Source organism: Anguilla anguilla, chromosome 2, assembly GCF_013347855.1.
Source record: "Anguilla anguilla isolate fAngAng1 chromosome 2, fAngAng1.pri, whole genome shotgun sequence".
NCBI classification, from domain to species: domain Eukaryota; kingdom Metazoa; phylum Chordata; class Actinopteri; order Anguilliformes; family Anguillidae; genus Anguilla; species Anguilla anguilla.
Genome location: NC_049202.1, coordinates 52,412,086 through 52,431,084, shown reverse-complemented (window position 1 = coordinate 52,431,084; position 18,999 = coordinate 52,412,086). Strand labels below are relative to the sequence as shown.

At 44.1% G+C, this 18,999-nt stretch overlaps 1 protein-coding gene across 7 annotated transcripts in view; it reads left to right on the top strand.

The window, feature by feature from the left end:
- trrap (transformation/transcription domain-associated protein) overlaps positions 1-16,873 on the top strand; it is a 100,269-nt gene extending 83,396 nt beyond the window's left edge. For all 7 annotated transcript variants that reach the window (XM_035404681.1, XM_035404682.1, XM_035404675.1 and 4 more), the window contains 6 exons: positions 4,936-5,161; positions 5,470-5,687; positions 8,281-8,465; positions 8,708-8,911; positions 11,223-11,417; positions 15,402-16,873. In XM_035404681.1, coding sequence (XP_035260572.1) covers positions 4,936-5,161; positions 5,470-5,687; positions 8,281-8,465; positions 8,708-8,911; positions 11,223-11,417; positions 15,402-15,686 — 1,313 coding nt within the window. In that variant the 3' untranslated portion in view covers positions 15,687-16,873. The remainder of the gene's footprint in view (positions 1-4,935; positions 5,162-5,469; positions 5,688-8,280; positions 8,466-8,707; positions 8,912-11,222; positions 11,418-15,401) is intronic.
- Positions 16,874-18,999: the final 2,126 nt, after the last annotated feature.

The window sequence follows — 18,999 nt, the reverse complement described above, 5'->3', positions numbered from 1 at the left end:
AAAGGAAAGGGTGAGGAACGGGCGCTGGCGCATTCAGCAGGCCAGGCGGGCCGTCGGCACCTCGTGCGTCTTCTCGCCAAGACGAAGCGCGTAACGCGCTGCCGGACGGGTAACCGCTACCGCGTCCGCGCCTCGGAATTGCTGCGTTGTTATTGATAATAATGGTTGTTGTTCAATTACAGTCTTACACAAGGAGAAAGGGTACTTTCCCTCATCAGGTTGTTCTACCAGAGCCCCATATGAGCTTTCCTGCTGCATAGATCAGTGTGAATGTGAAGTACAACTTAATAGTCTGGAGCATCTGATTACTAAAGCATTGCTCCCATGCTGCCCATTAGCGTGATATGGCGAGGCGAGGCTATTGCATGTGGCAGTACATTACTAAGTATAAGAGCAAATGCGCAGGAGGCATTAACTTGGGGAAAAAAATTGATTTTTTTTTTCTTCTTCTTTTCTTTTTTTTCTCTCCCCTCACCCTCATTTCAAAGTCACACTTTAGCTTCATAGCCCAGATGTGAAACGAGTTTTACCTCTGCAGAGATGATTTATTATTCTTTTTTTGGTTGTTTTTGTTTTGTTGTGAAGAATATTATTTCAAAGAACGCACTGAAACGCTGGAAGCCTCTCCATGCTGTACTCCTGTCTGTCCTCGCTCGCTTTTTCACCCTCTCTTACCTCCTCAAGTCCAGCCTAAATAATCTGAATGTTAAACAAAAACATGCGGAACAATCGTCCCCTCTCTGGAGAAAGGAGAGTGTGTGGTCGGGCCCTGCTGGAATGGGGGGGGGCGTGTATAAATGGGGGTGTGTAGGTGCCAGCTGCCGCGGTGCAGGAAGGCACAGAGACGCTGCAGACATAGCAGACCTGCCAGTCCCCCGCTGCTCTTTATGCAAATGGAGTGTTCCAGTAAAACCATCAGAGCCGTCGGTGCAGAACAAACATGGTTTACATCGTGCCTCCCCGGCCGGAACAGTCCTCAAGCGCGGCTTCTGCTTTTCCGCTGGATTTGTAGGCCGGGGAGAAAATCAGCGACTCCTGCTCACGCGCGCGGTGTTTGGCCAGGACGGGCGTACGCCGGCGCACGGGAATCCAATCAGGGACGTGCTCTCTTCATGCATCGCGTATTTTAAAAATGCATTTTGTGGAATAACGTGGGCAAAATGGGCCCTTGAAGGGTTCTCCAGGGAGATGAAGTGGCTCGTTTATTTCATTTGACATCTTCTCTGACGTTCAATTATTTCAGTTTTTGATTTCTTATATCAGTCAGAAATGACACGGCAGTCATCTCATTTTGTATCACATAAATTGTCAAGATTGTGCAAGTCATGCAAGTGAGGCCAGAGCCTATTGAAACAAAAAATGAAATTGGTAACCTAAGGGAATTGGCTATGGAGATCTCACACCTATATATACACATGCATGCAGGCACGCTGTTTTACAGTGGCCATTTCAGTCTTCAGACTTGAACCGATCAAAAATCTGTGGAACAGACAGAAGTGTGTGTGTGTGTGTGTGTGTATGTGTGTGTGTGTGTGTGTGTGTGTGTGCGTGCGTTTGTGTGTGTTATTGAAATATAACTAAGTGTTTTTGTTTTTTTCCCCCCTCAATCTCAAAGGCATCTATGGGCTGTGTTGGGGTTCAATTTAAAATGCAAAAATACATTTTAATATTTTGGAGAAAAGGCGGTAAATATTTGAAAATGAGCCCCTGCTGTAGTAGAGCTTAACACCCTGAAACGGGTATTCCCACCGAACCTTTTTCCCCTTTTCTGAGAAACATAATTACAGTAGCAGAGTTTTCTGTCTACAGAAGATTCGATACAAAGATCAGAAATTACTTAAATGCGGGGTCCATCAATGTACTTTGCTTCTTGAAAGCGCACTTCTAAAGGAAAAAAGAAGTCATGAGATTTGTTATTGGCCTATGCCTATTTTGTTTAAGTGGGGAGATACCTGTTTTATTTATGTCTATGCCATGCCACCGTCTGTTTTATTTATAACAGGCCAAAGTCTGTTGTAGTTATTATGGGCCATTTTGTTATTTTTTATTTATTTCTTTGTTTTTTTTACACCGGTCTGTCTCAAATGATTTATAGGCTATAGCCTATTTATTTAGTCTACAAATTTGATTTGCAAAGCAAACAGTACCAATGTCATATTGTTCCATTGAACCCATTGTGTAGTTTAATGTTTTGCACCAGTTTGTCATGCTGAAAAGTATAATGGAATATTCTGTGGTGTGAATTTTTAGTGATTGTTGACTTTATTCCTGTATTCAAAATTGTATGGCTTAGCCTCCCACCACTGTACAACTTTGAACGTTGGCAGAACATGACTTCCCACTTGGCTTATTATAATTGCAGCAGACAGATCACAGGCAATAACTGCTTGTGTCATCCAAGCCCCATCCAAAGTTCATATGTACATTCTAATATTGATTAATAAGAGACCTGATTTAGGTATGGTGAGGTATGGTGCTCATATCCTTTGCAATCATATACTTTTTGGTATTGATAAAAAAAATATGAATAAAAAAGTGATACGATTTTGTTTTAAAATTAGTGTCTTCTGGAACCTATGTGAAAAGAGGGTCCAGTAACATTTTTGGGTCAATGTTTCCCATAGACTGTATCCAGGGTCCAGCTGAACTAGGCTTGCCTCGGCGTGTTACTGGTAGCTTATGCCTTAAAAACAAGCCCAGTTTCCTGGGACAACATGAATGTGTTCCCTGGGGAGAAAATGTGTTAACCCCCTAGTGTATAGTTTTATATGCAAACCACACAGTCATAAATTTGCTCTTACCTGTCTGTAATTAGAGCGACGTCCAGCCAAACAGCAGCGCTGTATGCTGTGCTCTCAGCTGTAAGCAGCGAGCCTTGTGCAAACCTGTGCGTGTTGAGTTGTGCTCACTGAAGAGCAGAGAGTGAGCAGAAGAAGCGTGTCGGGGTTATTTTTAGCGACGAGCCACCTCCACTCTCCGGGCATTATTAGATGGAGAAAACATTAGCTGCTCCAGCGCTTTGCTCAGATTCACAGGTCAGAGAGTAAGGAGTTTGTTTTCTCCACACTCTAGAACTCAACTCTCCAATGAGCAAGCTGCGCCGCGGCCCCTCCCCCACCTCCCTCCATCACACACAGGAAAACACCCGCAGGTTTTAAACACCCGTTTGCTTCAGTCCAACATTAAGTCCCTTTTATTAGCATCCACAGTATTTTGATTAATAACAAAGAACTGATTGAAATAGAAGAAAACGTCATTTCATTCCTTTATAGCAGACACATTTTCACCCCTTGTTCAGAATTCACATTTTTCTTCAACGCCCTGCAAATCCCCATCTGAAATTATTTCATTTTCTCTGAGAGGTGAAAGGAGATTGTTTGCAGAGCCCCAGCAGAGTTCCCTTGCGATAAGAAAGGCCCCTTGTTGAATTTTTTCCATCTGTGTGAGAAGCAGACGCGCTTTCAAGGCACTGCCTGATCCTTAATGACATTGCCTTGCTCGAGGAGAACAGGGCGTGAGGCATCTCTTCAGGAAAATTTATCATCAGAATGTCAAGCAGCACGTCTGACATCCGCCTGAGCGTTATTACAGCCGCATGTTGTTTAAAGTGTGGACGCATCAGCACGCCGTGGCTGAGGGAGCTCTGGCAGGATATTGAAAAGATTTGCAGGAAGCTAAAATTGGGCTGTAGGATGCGAAGGCTCTGTGACCGTTCTGCTGAAGGTTTCTCCAATTCCTCGTGGAAGCGGCACGTAAAATGAGTCATTTACGCAGCTGCACCTCCAGCAATTCAGTCCTTAATATCAATTTATCAAGGCTCACGAATCAAGAATGATACACATTAAGAAGGTTAATAACTCACTGTGACTTCCCAAGTTTATATTCCAGTGTACACATCTTATGTGCTGCGTTTAATCTTGATAAATGTCATGTAAAGCTAATTTAGTTGAGCTGCCAGTTTTAATATGTTACCTGGATCAATTCATTAAAACAACAAAAAATTTTAATTTTAATTTGTGTGCAATGACAGTTCCATATTTGACCCTCAGATATCACAGTTAATCTCTGGCACAGCGTTTGCATTTTGTGTAAATGTCTCTGAGATACAGTGGCTAGCTTTCTGTAAGAAATGAGGGTAAAAAAGCAGGGAATGGCAGAAACCTCACTAGTTCAAGCTGGTCGTATGTCACATTGTGACAGCAGTGCTTTGTGAATGCCTCTGCTTCCTCTGGTAACACAGGGAGGTCTTATCCTTCTAAATGTAAATAAGATCATTTTAAAGCTCATATTTCAAGGTTTACAGCATCTCAAATTTGGGTAATTTGCATATTGGCAGAATCCTGCAATAGAGAGGGCAACACGAGGCTTTGATTATTTTGGAAATTAAAAAAATATTTATTTATTTATTTAATTGTTCTTGAACTGGCTGCACACTTTGCGTGGTGGAATTGTTCATAACTATATGGATAATTTGCATTTACACATAACATATTTTATTTATCTATGTCTTTTAAAATTATATACGTGTGTCCTTTTATGACCGAGATTAATCGGTTCTGTTTCTGAAACACTTTTTTCACAAAGGAGTGTTGAAGAATTTTCATAAGCATCTCCAAAGCTGCGCTTTTGGAATCATTCATTCCAGGGGGCTTGATGGTCAGCCTTGTTTCCATATTGGGGATGCTGTTATATGTCAGTCTGAGTAGAAGCAGTGTTACTCTATCGCTGGGCCTTCATTTCTCTCCCAAAATAGTTGCAACCCATTTATACTTATTACTGTCCATGACTGTAAATGTGTATTTTTTAATGTTGTAATTTCTGAAAATTATCCATCTTATCATAATTTAGGGAACAAATTAAAAGATTTTAACATGAATGTTTATGAAATTATGAACTGAGATTTAAGTTGGACTCATCTCTGTGTTCTCTTTTCAGACTTTGATTTCAGTGTGCCGGGTTCCATGAAGCTGCACAATCTGATCTCCAAGCTGAAGAAGTGGATCAAGATCCTGGAGGCCAAGACCAAGCAGCTGCCCAAGTTCTTCCTCATTGAGGAGAAGTGCCGCTTCCTCAGCAACTTCTCTGCCCAGACAGCGGAGGTGGAGATCCCCGGGGAGTTCCTGATGCCCAAGCCCACTCACTACTACATAAAGATCGCCAGGTACCACGTACATACCTTCTCTGTTCTGTGTGGGAATCAGTCTTATCTGGGGACGTGCGACTTGGCTGCTCATTGTACTCCTTAAACCTTCACAGTCTCTGCAGGGTGAATAATTCACTCTGTACAAGGACGTCGTTTCGAAAATTGAATTACTGTCATTTTAAACCAGATTTTCAGCTTTATAGCGGCCCGAATTAGCATAGTGTGACAAAAACCGTTATTGGAAATCAGGTTAGAGGCGATGTGGGTCACGTGCCTCCAGAATGCAGCGTCGCAGTCAGCCTCTCGCTCTCACCGCCGCCCCGCAGGTTCATGCCCAGGGTGGAGATCGTTCAGAAGCACAACACGGCCGCCCGTCGGCTCTACATCCGCGGCCACAACGGGAAGATCTACCCGTACCTGGTGATGAACGACGCCTGCCTGACGGAGTCGCGGAGGGAGGAGCGCGTGCTGCAGCTGCTGCGCCTGCTCAACCCCTGCCTGGAGAAGAGGAAGGAGACCACCAAGAGGCACCTCTTCTTCACAGGTAAAGCCCAGAGACGGGGGAGACCACCAAGAGGCACCTCTTCTTCACAGGTAAAGCCCAGAGACAGGGGAGACCACCAAGAGCCACCTCTTCTTCACAGGTAAAGCCCAGAGACAGGGGAGACCACCAAGAGGCACCTCTTCTTCACAGGTAAAGCCCAGAGACAGGGGAGACCACCAAGAGGCACCTCTTCTTCACAGGTAAAGCCCAGAGACAGGGGAGACCACCAAGAGGCACCTCTTCTTCACAGGTAAAGCCCAGAGACTGTTGAGGCCAGGTGGTCTGGCCCTGGGCTTCTCTCCCGCACCAAACCGGTTGCACTGAAGGAAGATAGCCTGCATCCTTTGTTGCTGTCTTTTTCTTTAAGCCTCTCTAGACTTTGTTTTAATCAAGAGATTAAAATTCAGGCACAAAGCAGAAGAAATATTGATTTGTTCATACATATTTAAGTGTTTGCGAAGGATGGAATGACCGATGTGTTTAGGGAAAGAAAAAAACAGAATCACTCAACCCACTCAGGACTAGAGTTGAGTGGCAGGGTTTAGGGTCATCAATAAAATGGAGCCCCGCTCTGGAGTGTTCAGAATAGGGAGCTTTGTTAAGCGTTCATGCGAGGGTGGTGCTTTTTGCAGTAGACCTCAGGTCTTCTCTACACTAATGGACTATTTGCATTTTTCCTTCCTAATAAAAGGATGGCTGAGAAAATGTAAAATTGAGGTCACAAAGTGTTTTAGCTTATCAGCATGGCAAGGGAAACAGCGGAAGCGCGAGTGAATCAGTCAGGGGAGCCGCTACCTGCAGGTGTGGGAAGGCCGCAGTGAATAAAGTAAGACGCGGGGTGGTGCCCAGGGGAGACAGGAAGAGAGATGAGATCTAAATTGTCTCCCCATGATAGACTTATCAGTATTGTAGCTCTGCCAGGTCAAAGTTCAAGGGCACCCTGCAAGGGAGTGATAGTTTGCCAAGACGGTCTAGTCAGTCCATTGCTCCGCTGCTTCACGTTCTCGGCTCACTGGCTGATTGCATTCGCTGACCTTTCCCCTTTCCCTTAGGATCTTAAGAGACAATGAGAGCATTTGTTTTTCCATCATTTAGTGCGTATTCAATCAACTTTGTCTGAACTGTGATTCATTATGCACGTTCCTAGTTTTTGTGTGCATTTCAAAAATGGAAGATCCAGGAGCAAGGTCATTTTCCCTATTAAATGCAGATGAAAATAAAATAACTCACGCTTTATTGATTTTAGATGTGTACATATGAGTGTACTGCTTTTGTCTGCCCAGCGATACCGTTTTATTCTCTGGCGTTCTCAACGCCTGCAGTGATGACAGTTGTTATTTGCAGCTTAATTCCCACAAATTGTTAGTTTTGTTACCCACTAGCTGCTGGTAGAATACTGTGCCATTATATTTAACTGGAACCAGGCCTTAATTATCAGGCTTACTGGAAGGCACACACATTTTATATACCTTCTATATACTTTTATTTTCCTGTTCCTCCCCAGCCAATGAGAGTTTTTGGAGTTCTGTCTGAAAGTAAACATGAATGTTGACCTGAATTACATCTGTAAGGTATAGAGCCAAAACTCATGGCTTGTTCAAATGGTCACATTTTAAAAATGACTTCCCTTACTAAACGCAACCTTTTTGACATTGATTTGACTATTTCCCCAGATAATGTGCTTTCAACCACAGTGTAGTCCTTTTTCTCTTATTTGCATTGTTGTTTGGGGCCTTAAGAAAGCAATGTTTATTTGTGCACACCCCAAACATAAGCTGGTGTTGTTTGTGAAAGCTTTGTGGCTCCTGTGATGTTCAGACCCTCATTGGCCAATTTGATGAAATGTCGGGCTGACCCGTAGATCAGGGGCCCTTTGTACGTTCTGATGGAAATGTCAGGGCCCAATGGTCACACCTTCTGGCCCCTGAAAGGGGCTTCATTTCCTGAGAGATCAGAGGGCTGTGGAGAATCCAGCAGCTTTAGAATTAGCACATGCGCCCGTGTTGACTCCGTTTGATAGTCTTGGGCCCTGAAAGGCGTTTTCCTCCCTCTCTCTCCTCTCCTTTTTTATTTCTTATTTTTCTTTCTCTTTTTCTTTTTGCATACAGAAGTGATTGCCTCGCACAGATGTTCTGCCATTCGCTGTTTCTGGAAATGATTGGTTCATTTAAAGAAATGAAATGGGGATTTTGCATTCCTGTTTTGTTTGCACTCAGATGAAATGGTTAGGCTTCTTTTGTGTACTGTGAGCATATGTAATATGTAAACATTTAGGCATGTTTTATTGTGGCTGCTTATATAGCAAGACTATTCCTTTTCAGAAGGAACCAATATGCATTTAAAAGGGAAAAACAGTCTGTTCAGTATAGATTTTTCTACTTCGCGTCAGATATTTAATTGGCGTCAGACTGAACAAGGATTTACCACTTTTATCGAGGAGATTAAAAAGGTGAACGAGTGGGTGGGTGCTAGGATTTTGGATGCTTTGTGCCCAGATGGATGCTTTTTATTTATTGAGTTGTTTACTTGTTGCCGTGGATCGGCTCCTTGGTGTCTGAAGCTGAGTGGCCCTGTGTGCCTGTGTGCCCTGCAGTGCCCAGAGTGGTGGCGGTGTCCCCTCAGATGCGTCTGGTTGAAGACAACCCCTCCTCCCTGTCGCTGGTGGAGATCTACAAGCAGCGCTGCGCCAAGAAGGGCATCGAGCACGACAACCCCATCTCGCGCTACTACGACCGGCTGGCCACCGTGCAGGCCCGGGGGACCCAAGCCAGCCATCAGGTGGGGCCCGCTGCCGTGCTGCAGCTCAGCCTGCCATTTTAAGGCTTCTCTTCAAGAGAGGCGCACAGGCTGTTGATCTTTAAGTGTACTTTACATCATCAAATATCTGTAAGAACCCTCACGTTAATCTACAATGTTAGGATAATAAGGTTTGCCACAATTCCTGTCAGATGGGACATTCCTTTTAGTAAAGGGGACCGAATCGGTTTCCCCCAGACTAACGAGAGGAGCTTTCTGTGCAGGTGTTGCGGGACATCCTGAAGGAGGTGCAGGGGAACATGGTGCCCCGCAGCATGCTGAAGGAGTGGGCCCTGCACACCTTCCCCAACGCCACCGACTACTGGACCTTCCGCAAGATGTTCACCATTCAGCTGGCTCTCATCGACCTGGCCGAGTTCATGCTGCACCTGAACCGCCTCAACCCCGAGATGCTGCAGATTGCCCAGGTAGAGAGAACTCCTGCCCCCGTCTCCTCACTCTCATCTAGGGGGGCTCTCACAATAGTGCCCCCCCCCCTATCTTCTCACCCTCTCATTTATTTATCACAATAGTGCCCACCGCTTCTTATTTTATATTAGGTCAACTGTAAACTGTAAACAGTTACCTTGCTGTGTTAAGTGTCTAGGGAATTAAAGGGAGCCTGTGTATCCAGATGTGAGGAATGATTAGGTTCCCACTGTGATTTGACCAGTTTCTGCCCATTTTCTGTTTTTCATTTAGCTATGTTAAGGATATTTCATGAACTTCATGTATCTGGGAAACATTGATAGAGCTTGAGTCTTTTGCATTTGCATGTGTGTCCATTGGTGTTAAATAATTCATGTCACAAGAATAATGCTTCAATATCTGGATTGTGCAGGAAGCACTATATCCAAGCGCTGCTGTCCGTGTGTGATTCATATACTGCCACCGTTATAAGGATGTGTTTCATGGCAGACAATTTTGATTGCTCTCCAGCAACCTTAAAGGGCTCAATTAAAATTTGAATGGAACTGATAGTATCTGAAAGGATACAGTGGAACAATTGCCATGCTTTTGGGGGCAAGTGCTGCATTTAAAAGTTATTATTCAAAATGATTGTGTCAAACAAATGCTGTTCCTGTGATCCTAATCTGGCTTTACTGACAGGGATTACTGTGGAGAGCAGTGGGCAGCTGGGCTGTGGCTTTAAGCCCTTCTCTGCCTGTTCCACTCTGAAGATCCCATTAGCCACAGGCAGATTACAGCGAGAGGCAGGAAAAACTCACTGCTGTGTATTTACACATCAAAAATTACACAATTTCTCTGAAATATCCTGTTTGTTGTTTTTTTTTCCTCCTCCCCCCGAGGTCATCATTGTTTTTCCTTTTCCTCCTCAGAAACGTTATCTTGCTCTTTTTACACAAATTTTCTGTTTCACGCTTCGCATTACACTATACTTATGTGTTTCGAAAATGCGTAAAAATTGTTTACTGCTGGTTTGTCAATTCTGTAGTCGAAAAGATAAAATGTTAATTTTCAAGGGAACGCAATCTGACAATTATTGATGTTTGCCACTCTGTGAAGACAGACTGATTCATTTGGATTTATTTTTGTCTAGTGAATGTTGCAGCAATACACTCCCAATTGGAGGTCTTGTTTTGATGCAGGTTGCATAAATTTAAGTCCATCTTCAGTAATTGTGCAGTATTTCCGCATGTACTGTGGCATTTTTATAGTTTATAGACATGAAAAAATCACCATGATTTTTCTCAAAAAATATTAATGATCAGCTTCATAGGCAAGGACATTTTAATAATTGCCATGATGAGTGTAGCCAGCCAGCTCGCTGATGAAAGTACCCATAGTCACATTTTACACAGACGACAAGATGAACGATTACAGCTATAATCGTAATGTAGGCAGCCGGCTTGCATTTGTGGCATAGAAAATTGTTACTTCAATATGTGTGTAAAATAGGAGCTTTTGTGATGGTAAATGTACACTACAGTGCTATATTCCCCCAAGTGCCTAGAGTACAAATTGAAAATATTGATTCTATTCATTTTTCTTTGGTTCCCTTTTTTTGTTGTTGTTATGCATCCAGAAGAGTGGACAATTACGTGCATGAAAGCATCTCAGATATACCGTATGTGCTCCTGTCCATAAAGTTGCGGATGATCTCTATAGCATGTATATGAAGTAATGTAATCAAGAGGCCAGTGCAAAAGTCTTTTTCTCCATTATCAGAACATTTCTCCGATTTCAGGATGGACTGTATTTCTACAGGTGCACCTCCCTTGGGATGGAGTGTGACATCGTGGTTTTGCTGGAATGAGACGAAGGGCAGATCTTTTGCCTTTAACATTCATGGCACTGCCTTCAATCTGGAACATGCAGGGAGCTTATCTGAGCCTCCTTGGGTATCGGCTAACCCTGGAAGCTGAAGGCCATCTTTCAGCAAAAAAAAAAAAAAGGAATTAAATGTATTTCTATAAATCTGTCAGGACTGCGCCCCTTCCTCAAATAACACCTTATCTCCTCTGAATTGCTGTACTCACCCATAGCTTTTTACACATGAATGCAGACGAGGCCAAGGGATGTGCTTGCATCTCTCTTGGCTGGCTAGGAAATAGAGGAGTTTAGGATTATGTCTGTTAGGGTTAGGGCAGTTAGCATTTTCAGTTGTTTTGTGGGCCATTGATCAGTTTAAATGTGATTTTGTTGAAACCCCCGCCACCCCTGGTCAGAGTACGTCTACAAGCAAGGTCGTGAATGTGCTGTGCTGTGTTTTTTCAGGACACCGGCAAGCTCAATGTTTCGTACTTCCGCTTTGACATCAACGACGCCACTGGTGACCTGGATGCTAACCGGCCTGTTCCCTTCCGCCTGACGCCCAACATTTCTGAGTTCCTGACCACCATCGGGGTGTCGGGCCCCCTCACTGCCTCCATGATTGCAGTCGCACGCTGTTTTGCTCAGCCCAACTTCAAGGTACGATGTGTCCGATTTGTCATCCTATTAATCCCACGCCCTAAAATTCATGTCACGTGTGATATTTGCAGTTATCACGATAACAATATATACATTTTTAAAAATTCAAAATTCTGAATCATACCTTGGATTACATGAAACTAGACACCCAAAATATATAAAGTGATTAGCATGAAATAATATATTTTCTCACAAAATAAAACATTTCAATGTCTTCTTTCAACTTAATTTTCAGTTCAAATTTTCTTCAAATTTCTAAACACTCTCCAATGAATTTATAACAAACTTTTCTCAACGTTAGTTATAATAGACTACAGCGTGGCCAAACAGTATATTTAAAATTTTACTTGATACCGGTTAGCTATCAGGTCAGCTTGAGAAGTTTGACCTGTTGTATTTTACTTTGGTTAGCTGTCTGGATGCTGTGCTTAAAATGGTATGTCATTTAGTAATGAATAGATATACTGTTTTTATTTGTTGAGTGTTGTTAATAACTACAGCAGCTCGCTTGTTTCAATTACAAGACAACTATGAACTGTCATCTGTTTTTTTTATTTGACGTTACAGCTGAATTCCTTTATTGGTTTTACCGTTATTGGCAGTCAGCTAGCTAACATTTCATTACTCTGGCTAGCTAGTTAGCTAGCGCTAGTTTCAGTTGGAACGTTTCTTACTCGCCTGCCACGCTAAGATAAGTAAATTCACTGTCAAAGAACATTCCCAGGTTTCGGTTTTACTCCAGCACTGCATTAAGTAAAGGTTCCACCACAAAAGTACCACAACCTTTTTTTTTTTTCTTTTTTTTTTAACAAAACACTTCACCACAATATCTACAGTATTGCAAAATCCGTATCGTGGCACAGTATCAAACCGATTGTTCACACCAATACCTGTATACCACCCTACCCTTCTTCCAGCATAAGCTGATCGTGCATTCCCTGAAGAGCACTGTCAGCCTAGCAATTATACTGATTTTACAGTGATAAATAAAGTATAGCTCTTGGCCAGTGGCAAGATTTATAAATTATACACTAACGAGAGCAGAATCAGTATTTTATTAGGGTGTGACTACCTTCCCACTCCTTTCACCCGCTAGTTTGTCTTAACGAGAGGGATGCGAGAAGGGCCAGAACACCAAACCTTATACTGTGCGACAAACTATTTTTAGAGCAACAACCACAGTTGCTGTACCTACTGTATGAAAATGGGGCAAAACATACATTCAGTTAAATTAATGACTTAATAGGCACCCTGATATTGGCAGGGTATGCACAGCATTGCTCTACACAATTGTCATAAATGCAAAATGCATTCATTAAATACAGTAAAGAATAGAATTATACCTGTAGGTGTTCTGCATAAAAGTGGAAGGCATTAGGTTATAAAATTAAGAGCTCAACTATTTTCGTAACTGTACAGCAAAAATACAGAATACAGGACTGAATATTACTTTGACAAAATACTCCTTTTGCAACTTCATTGCTTAATTACAATGGTTGGTTTATATATGAATTGCATTGCTTTGTTTGCTGTTTTCAAGGCAGAGGTGAGTTAATTTTATCTTCTTTTTCAATAAACAGATAGCGATCTAAAATACGGCAGAAAAACAAGTCAGCCCGGGGACTGTGGGAAGATTGTTTAAATAAACCAACACTAGTACACACTGGTCACATAATAACAGTGCAGCGAGCAGTACACGGAACTTCCCCTTGAGTCAGAGCCAAATTGGGCAAATTCTTTGGGAGGTGAAAATGAAATGGGCGTTGAGGACGAAACAAAGGAAGAGGGAAATAGCAGTCATTACGGAAGTGGCAGGGCAATGCCCTGGGCCTCTCTGCTGCCTGGGGCACCGGGAGGATGTGGTGGCGACTCCTCCGTACCTCCCACAGTCCCCGGGGACGGCCGAGAAGAAACAGCCGCTCAGCCGGAGCTCGGCTGACACTGGGATATTTTTACCCTCTGTCACAATAACTGCGGTTCAGACGCTCAGCGTATCCACATTCAGATTGAAGGTTTTTTGACTTTTCTCGGTTGGAGTAAATTTAAAGATAGAGTTCTGAACATTTAAGGGTGAGCTCGTTTGGGCGCGTGATTTTTCCAGGGTGACTGATATTGTGCTCATATTTGTCCCTACTGAAATTTGAGTTTGTATGCTGTGCTCACAAGATCATGTTTTTATTTATTTGCCGAATCGCAATTTTGAGCCGTTCACATGGTAACGATGCTCTCTATAAATGCAAAGTCTTTTTCTGTCGGGCATCGCTCCGTTGCCCCCTGCAGTCCCCCAGATCAGCTGCCAGGCGGGAGGACCGCAGGCCTGACTCACTAGTGCACGGCGTGGTGGGGGTAAACCCCGCTGTGCCGAACCCCTCCCACTCTGGCTCACGCTGTGCTGCCCGTGTTCTGGTTAACAGTTAATGCCAGCGTGGTTAAAAAAAACTTTCAGCACACCTGCAGTTTGGCTAGGCGGGTCAGTCTGAGGGGTAAGGCAGTTTGTCAGAACACTGGCCAAAGTCTGGACTGTAGGGTGTGTCGCTGCAATGCGGACTAGTGCTTAGCCTGAATACACTTACCCTGAATAGTCTACAGGCTCAGTGTTTTGTCCTCCATACTTCCTCTGGCAGTTGCCCCCCCCCCCTGAATAGACCATACAGTGCTAAGGCATAGTGTTTGTCACACAGCTGTTCATATTTCATGCTTACATTCCAATTATACGAAGCAGCTTTATTCAGTTGCCATTTTCAAACGTAAAGCAGCATTAACTGAAAAAAAGTGGATTTCTCCTACTTTACTATAATAAATGTACAAAAATCTCAACTCTCAAGTTGAGACCCGAGACCCAAATTGGTTCTAAGTGATGGTTCCTTCCTCTTAATAATTAAATGCATGGCAAAGTGGCATGACTGCAGCGCCGGTGAATCAGGGTAATCAAGCAGTGCACTTCAATGTAGACGGCCCACTCAGAGAGGTGCTTGATTGGTTTAGTGCAATCTCAACCCTATCAGCTGAAAACTGTTAACACTGTTCGCAGAGGGCATTTATCAAGGAAGTGCAATAAATGTGGGAAAAATTAATATCTTCTGTAATCACGGGAGTTTGGAATGAGAATGGTCTCCTCATAACGGTTCACTGCATTTAATTTAAGTTGCTGCTCAGAGTTAACCTGCACTGACAGCTGCTGACCTGAGCTTCCCTAGTACCTGTCTCAATGGTCTCAGTTTGACACCTGCCTCTCCCAACAACTTCTCCCAACAACGAGTTGGGATCAGTGCTCTGCGCAAGTGATTGGTTAAAATTACATCATGGGACTTTGGTGAAATGTAGGAATATGAAGTACTGGAATTGAACAAAGCATGAATAGAAATGTTTCACCTGAGGAAAAAACATCAGGTCATTTAAGGAAAAATACAGTAATTTAAGAAAAATCAGTCAGCAGACTTCTAGCTGCTTGTAGGCACCTCATTCAACAAACTCATATTGAACTGTAGCATGACACCTGTTCCACTACAGATGGGCTATTTATAAGTGAGGGAGAAAATGTTTTCCTGGACTGTTGTCAAGCTAACAGGCATCAGCAGAGAGCAGTTAATGACTCGTCTGCCTCCCACGCATGCCTGGCCCGTCCTCTCTTGTTTATCAACATGCTAGAAGAGCGATGTGTCCAGTTTTCCACCTTCTCCATTTGGCATACAATGCTGGAATACGAAACGTCAAAGACAGAAGCTGTGACACGTAGTATGTTCTGTTTAACGTGTGCTGCACCATTTAGACAAGAATGCCTTAAGACAGGAACAAATGTCAAAACTGACAATGAAGCTCCTAAAGTTAATGTAATTAATGGGGAATCAATGTCAGTGAAAATGCATTTCAGATTAATCTGGCCATTGTTATTAGCGGGGTTTGCTCCCAGTGTTAGGGGGTTGGTGGCTGTTGCCGTGGCTCTGCTCCCCTGATCACGCTCCTCTCACCCCGGTGTCCCCCCAGGTGGATGGGATCCTGAAGGCGGTGCTGCGGGACGAGATCATCGCCTGGCACAAGAAGACCCAGGAGGACACCTCCATGCCGCTGTCCCCGGCCGGGCAGCCCGAGAACATGGACAGCCAGCAGCTGGTCTCCCTGGTCCAGAAGGCCGTCACAGCCATCATGACCCGGCTGCACAGCCTGGCCCAGTTCGAGGGCGGCGAGAGCAAGGTCAACACGCTGGTGGCCGCCGCCAACAGCCTGGATAACCTGTGCCGCATGGACCCCGCCTGGCACCCTTGGCTCTGAGAGAAGGGCGTGTCTGGGCACGTGTACCACATCAAGACCTAAGCGCACAGGGTTTCCACATTCACGTGTATGATTTTTAGACATTTCCCCCCCCTGTTGGCAGTCCCCCCCCCCCCGCGTTGAGGTATTGGAACCTCAGAAATTAAACTCACCTTGAATTTAAGTTTGTGACAATGAGACTCAGTGCTGCAGCTGAACTATTCATTGTCCTGAGTCCAGGAGTCGGCGGAGGGAAATGATTTTGTGACCCGCTGTCGCACGCTGATGAATTGAGTGAAGAGGCGGCTGAGCCCTTTGTGCTTCGTGCCGCGTGAGCCTTTTCCCGCCCATCTAGTTTCCTCGCGCGTGACCCCTCCGTGAAAAGGGAGCGTCGAAGGGGCCAGTGCGGGAGGACATTTTTTATTTTCTCTCGCCCGAGATCCCATGCTGCGATTTCAATTGTTGAATCAACAGGAGAGCCCAAACATTGTGCGTTTCCCATGTCTCCTGATGCCACTGCTCCCTCATTGAATCACAAAAGGGCTCGGCTTCATTCATCTCTGGAGAAAAGGCTGAGCCGGTTACTCATGAATTACAGACGGCTGGCATTGTTGTTTGTCACACTGTATAGTTTTTGTATTTAGTTATTTAAAGAAGGCAGTTGGGGCAGTGGTCATTTTTTATTTCAATATATATGTATTCTGCCCCTGCACCCTACAAATAACTGATGTGGATCTGCCGTTTAGTTTAACCTGCCTGCAAGTTTTATTTTATGTTTTTAAAGGTAACCTATGATCATGTCTCTTATAGTTATCTTAAATCATACAAATCGTGGTCAGAGAAAAAGGTCCTGTTTTTCCACTTCATTAGATTTGTATTCAGACTGATTGTGATTTTCATCTCGCTTATCTTTATTAAATATACGCATAATTATTTTTGACCCCAGAAGTACAGAGCTCGCAATGATGTATGTTTGTGGCGAGCACAGATTTCAGAAACGGATTTATGTTGTCATTTCTACAATGAAATGTTTAGTGGAGACTATGTATTAATAAAAAAGGTGTGTTCATAATCCTTGACACTGAAATGCTGTGACCATTTTTGTATACGTATTCAACTATTTTGTAATGTACTGTACCTTTAGATTTCTGGAGTTACCTCTGCTTTGTAAATATGCATTTTGTTTAATTAAAATGCTGTTTTGGTAACTTGTTTGTTGTCTTAAATTAAAAAAATTTTAGCGGGAAAAATTACCGTAACATTTTTTAAAGCCCTGCCATAATCCACTCCTTCCATGTTTTTACCCCCTGTGAATTTTTTAAAGAATTTCATCTTTTTCCCCATCTCAACTGGAGTGTTAAATTAAATAAAATATTGCTCTGGTAATACAGCGCGGTTAGCATGTGGTTCCCAGCAGCAGTCCGGTTTAATGTGGACTCGAGGTGTACACAGGCAAGATGGCTTCTCAAGGGGAAATGACCTTGGCAGTTTTGGCCCTGTCTTTCGTCTATGGTAGAATGAGGCTGCTGGGAGCCTGGAGTCACACTCACCCTCCCATGACTGTGATTAATCCCTGTCAGCGAATGTCAGTGTGTGCTGACCTACATTGAGTTACAGTGTCAGCAGTGCCTCCCAGCTCCCGAACCCCTGCTCTGATGGTCTACGCTCCCGTATCCAGCGCTCCCTCTCCCTTTCTGCTCGGGCAGAAGCACGCGCGCGGCGCGAGAGACAAAGGCAGGGCGGAGGAAGCGTTAATAAGAGCGTGCAGAATGCGCGCGGCGTTGCTTCCACCTGAGACCTGGCTGCCCTTAATGTACGGCGCACGTGACGCGCTCTCCTGCTGGGAGCCGATTGGAAGCAGATGGACAAGTGGCCCGCATGTATTAACTTGTGAATAAGGAATGCGATGCGGAGCGAGGTGCGGTGACTCTGGCGCTCTGCTATTCCCCGGTCTCTTGATGTCCCTGCCTGACAGCTGGGAGATGAGCTGTTGACTGATGCGGCCCAGCAGGAGGATTGGAGTGCGCTTCTGCCAGAGACACGGCCAGTAATTGAATTGGGAACCCGGAGCCAGGGAGAACTGGAGAATCCCGCTCTCCACGGAGCTCGTGCTGCATGTCTGCCAATCTGAATAAGGGGTGGCAGCACTCTGGTTTGGAGATCAAAATCAAGTGTGTTTCTGTTGATTTCAATGCATTACACCCTGGCTTTCTTTAATGAAGCTGTGGAGGAAGAGACATGAGACAAACTTGCGTACTGTGTATTAGAACTTGCACTGAATTGACTGCTACACTCGGCTTTTCAACCTGCTGAGCCCTGTTTTCTCTCTCAGTGTGTGTGTGTGTGTGGAAGTGGGATTGAATCAGACGAATAAAATGTGCCATGGTGTGATGACTGATGAGCCATGAGCGGTGAGGATGATTCAGGGATGAAGGTAACACATCTGCGGAGAGGCACAATTGTAAATCTCATCTTTGGGGAAAAAAAATCTTATTACCAACCATAAGATTGGTTACTAAAGGCTCATTAATTTTCCTCTTGTCATTCAGAAAGCTGGCCATCTTTGCTACCAGTCTCTTATCTAGGATGTTCCATGTCTCAAAATAATGGTGTACCACTACTAGGAGATTCATATGTCATAGAACGCAAGTTATAGTCCCAGCAGGCTGGGAAGAGGGGGAAACGTGGACACATCACACGAGTCAAATAAATCACTAAATGTGTATATTCTGTGATGTAATCTGTGCTGGCTACTCTGCTCCCTGTAATATGAATCAATATAGCAGTTTTTGGTCTGACTGTCAAGCATCAATGTCACAGTTTGCTGCAGTGACCATTTTACTTATTTGTATTTTGCTCTTGCCTCCTGTCTTGTGTGAAAGTTTCACTTAGATTTGTCTATCCAGCAGTAACAGTGCCTTTCATCTCCTTTGTGCTCCTTTGTGTGCCTGCATTGGTATTCTTTTGGTGGAATTCTCCAGCTCTCCCGGGTCCTCAGACTGTTAGGTATCTCATTCTAATGGGATGCAGAGGGCTGTGGCTACTTCGCTCACCCAAACTGCATCCTCTCATGTTCAGTTGTCTTATCTGTCTTTTTAACCACCACAATCCCTGCCATTTCAAATGGTTTTGTCTATAGCCAGATGCCATCCCAAAACATCTGGGTAGTGATATATTTGTGGCCTGGATGTTCCTGTCCCATTTTGAGGTGGCCTTCAGATGTCTGCCATCCAACCGGTCCCTCCCCGTGTATTATCCACCATGCTACCTGGTCTGTAGGCAGTACACCCTGGTAAACTGGTGCAGTATCTGGTCTTGTGTTTTTCCAAGACTG